This window comes from Syngnathoides biaculeatus, chromosome 13 (genome assembly GCF_019802595.1).
Source record: "Syngnathoides biaculeatus isolate LvHL_M chromosome 13, ASM1980259v1, whole genome shotgun sequence".
NCBI lineage: Eukaryota > Metazoa > Chordata > Actinopteri > Syngnathiformes > Syngnathidae > Syngnathoides > Syngnathoides biaculeatus.
In genome coordinates, this window is record NC_084652.1 from 13,128,080 (window position 1) to 13,131,792 (window position 3,713).

At 39.2% G+C, this 3,713-nt stretch overlaps 1 protein-coding gene across 1 annotated transcript; it reads left to right on the top strand.

The window, feature by feature from the left end:
• The first annotated feature begins 1,020 nt into the window (after nucleotides 1–1,020).
• rps15 (ribosomal protein S15) lies at nucleotides 1,021–3,354 on the top strand. The gene is made up of 4 exons (XM_061839482.1): nucleotides 1,021–1,106; nucleotides 1,456–1,541; nucleotides 2,626–2,860; nucleotides 3,190–3,354. Exons 1-4 carry the CDS (start codon nucleotides 1,104–1,106, stop codon nucleotides 3,301–3,303), a joined length of 438 nt encoding a protein of 145 aa, XP_061695466.1. The 5' UTR covers nucleotides 1,021–1,103; the 3' UTR covers nucleotides 3,304–3,354.
• The last annotated feature ends 359 nt before the right edge of the window (nucleotides 3,355–3,713 follow it).

Below are 3,713 nucleotides of genomic sequence, written 5' to 3' on the forward strand. Positions count from 1 at the left end.
TTAACTGGTGTAAGTTGGTGCATTTAATGAATATAGTTTTTGGTGTACAATAGTTATAAAGTCTTGACTTGTAAAACTAATACATGTAATAGGGGAATTTAACATATTTGTCAGAGGTGGCCTCAGTCACTTTTGTTTCTTGATTTTTGCACACACTACAGTACAGCTACTGTATACTGTCTGACAAGAGTGCACATTAGACTTCACCACCATGCTAATACTGAAATGTTCACCATATATAACATCCATCCATTTTCTTTGCTGCTTATCCTCACAAGGGTCACAGGGAGTGCTGGAGCCTATCCCAGCTGTCAACGGGCAGGAGACGGGGTACACCCTGAACTGGGTGCCAGCCATTTGCAGGGCACATCGAGACAAACAGACACACTCACAATCACACTTCGGGGCAATTTAGAGTGTTCAATTAATGTTGGATGTTTGTGGAATGTGTCAGAACTGTGAGCTTAACGCTTTTACCAACTGAGCCACTGTGCCGCCCCATATATAATATGTCATTGTTTTAAGGTCTTTAGATTTGGAAACGGGGTCATAAATCTCTGGCTTTGGACCTCAGCACATTGTTAAAAAAAAGTATCGACTATCATTGAAATATATACCAGGCAATTTGAATATGACTTAAATACAGGTGTGACGCCATTGGATTGTCACAAAAGTGGTATTATAACATACACACTTATTAATATACAATGAACCAACAAAGTACAAACACACAAAGCACACCACTGCCGACGGAATATTTATTTTTACCTAAAGAAAAAAAAAAGACTAAAATGTTACGTGCTGGTATGTGCATAGTAATATATATAGCCTACTTATGTGAATAATATTTGTACAATTAGTAAAAAGTGGCAAGTATATTGAAGGTTAAATCGAAAACGCTTGTCCGCTCACTGCACTTTTTTCATATAGTTACAGTAGTTCAGAGTGACGAAACGTCAGCAGTGTTTGTAGATATTTGTCGCCATCTACAGTTTACTGGCGGAAATTACCATCGGAAAAGACAGCCGGATGGTACTGAAATCGCGCGATATGAGGACAAGCGAGATTTGAAGTCTCCCTTTCCTCCCGGAACTCTCGGCAAGATGGTAGGGGCTAACACATCGCTAAGCGTTTAAAAATACATCGAATTGCATCTGCCCTGCTCAAAAAATATTGGGGATAAACGAATGTACCATTCGATTATTTGACTCGATAAACAACTCCTCAGTCCTAAATGTCTACTACAAAAGCAGTTAATTGTGTTTACTGGCTGTGTCGTTTCGTGATCGGCTATGCTAGGCTAACTGCAAGCCGCGGTCGCTATTAATACCGTCTCAAGAGTCTTCATTATATTTTTAATTGTGTCTTTCCATAGTTATATCATCCGTTACATTCATCTTAATACTCACCAACTAATTGGAACTGAATACGTACCATGTAAATATTTTTTTCCAGGCGGATGCAGACCTCAAGAAGAAGCGTACCTTCAGGAAGTTCACCTACAGGGGTGTTGATCTGGACCAGCTTCTGGACATGTCCTAGTAAGTTGGACACAGCAGGAACTCAAAAGCAACATGTTCTGGTTGTTGTTCTGTAAACCATTCAGTGGATAAACTGTCAGCAGAATTTACGCCCCTTTCTGTGTGGTGCAACCATGCAAAGGGGCCGACTGGGATAGCAAAAATAATGTAAAGCCTCACTATAACACATTTTGATCATGTCAAACTTGTCTTACTTGTCACGATATAACACTTGACAGAAGGTGAAAAAAACAAAAATCCAATGTTGAAGTGAAATTGTTCAACTAAAGTGAAGAAAAACAAAATTTTGGGCCATTTTATGACATTTCTGGGCTGCACGTTAACTTGCACTGGTGTGACAAACTGAGAAAGTTGGTTGCATCAATTGTTTTGGGGATGGTACATAATCACCTTGGCTTACAAAGGAAAATTAGTGACTCCAGATATATTTTGCAAAATAGGGTACTGTGAAAAAGGATTTTCTGCAGCAAGCAGCAAAAAACAAAGGTGTATTAAAAATGAAAGCTTTACTTTATAATTTTGACTGAGGGTATCGTGAGGGCTCTGTACCCTCTTGCCCTCAGAAAACCACTTAATTTTGAGCATGATTACAACCGTGTTATTGACATAAATTGAAATATGATTACATGTGTACCACCACCATATAAATGTCATTTATGATTATTCACCCTATTTAGTAAACTTACCAACAAAACAAACCCTTTTCCAGATTTTAAAATCATTATCCCAAATATAAAATGAATAAATCATGACAATGGCACTCAGTGTGCTGTATTTTAAGATTTATTTTTTTCCCCTTCTATTTAATCCTCTTGAAAGTAGTCTTTGCTTTTTAACTTTGCACATACAATTCCTTGATATGTCTCCTATAAACACGTAACTAGACAGATTTTTTCACTTTCAAGCCATTTGGACTTTTGCAAATGAATGTTTGAGTGAATGTAAATGACACATTAAGCCGGCATTCTTTGCATTTTCTGCACTGTCAATTTGAATGAGTCCTGTTTTTGAATTTGTTTTCATTTCAATCTGTCTCTCATTTTGTCGCTCTCTGCCCCCCTACCTGCCATCTCCCCCTGTATAGTGAGCAGCTCATGCAGCTGTACTGTGCTCGCCAGAGGAGGAGGCTGAACCGCGGCCTGCGGCGTAAGCAGCAGTCCCTGCTGAAGCGTCTGCGCAAGGCCAAGAAAGAAGCTCCACCCATGGAAAAGCCCGAGGTGGTGAAGACCCATCTGAGGGACATGGTCATCCTGCCCGAGATGGTCGGGTCCATGGTTGGCGTCTACAACGGGAAGACTTTCAACCAGGTTGAAATCAAGGTGAGTTGTTGGCAAAAAAAAAAAAAAATTAACGATGGCTATATGTGTATTGTTGATTGTGTGGTCATTACGTTTAGATTTATGTAAATGTGTTTTGTGCAAAGAAGCCATTGTGCGTACACTTGCATCTTCAAACTTTGAATTACCCAGTCACTAAACAATAGTCATAACGTTCGTTTACATGCGTGTGCTGAAAGTTGCACGCTGTCACTAATGACTTTGTTGTAGTTCTGTCGTTGTACAATCTGCTCTGGAAAAATCAACATAATTGTTTGACTTTTATATAAGGAATTTGTCATGTTACTAATAAAGATCTTTGTCCTCCTCAGCCTGAGATGTGTGGTCACTACTTGGGTGAGTTCTCAATCACCTACAAGCCGGTCAAGCACGGTCGCCCTGGTATCGGAGCCACACACTCTTCCCGTTTCATCCCTCTGAAGTAAAATGGCTGTACACTTTGTATAAATAAAATAAAAAATGGGTGCTCCATGAAACTTGTCTTAATTTTTTTTTTATATATATCTTTACCGAGTTCTAGACTTGGATTGCCTACCTTTTGAATCTGTTGAGAAATATTTCCCTTTTAAAAAATGGGGGCACAAAACGTACGTTTTGTATCCTGGTGTAAATGTTCAACATGAACAAGTACTGCACCGTATTGTAAAGCAACAATTTGGATAATGTGAGAAATATGAATACAGTGTACACAGTTGGAGTTGAGTGGTCGATTTGCAAAAAACAGCACTTGATATGCACCACAGGAGGTTCTTTGTTATTCTGGGAGCAATCGTTCCAAGGTGTAAACAGACTCCTAAACATTTTTGCGCCACGGAAAAAGATGCAGAATGAAGAG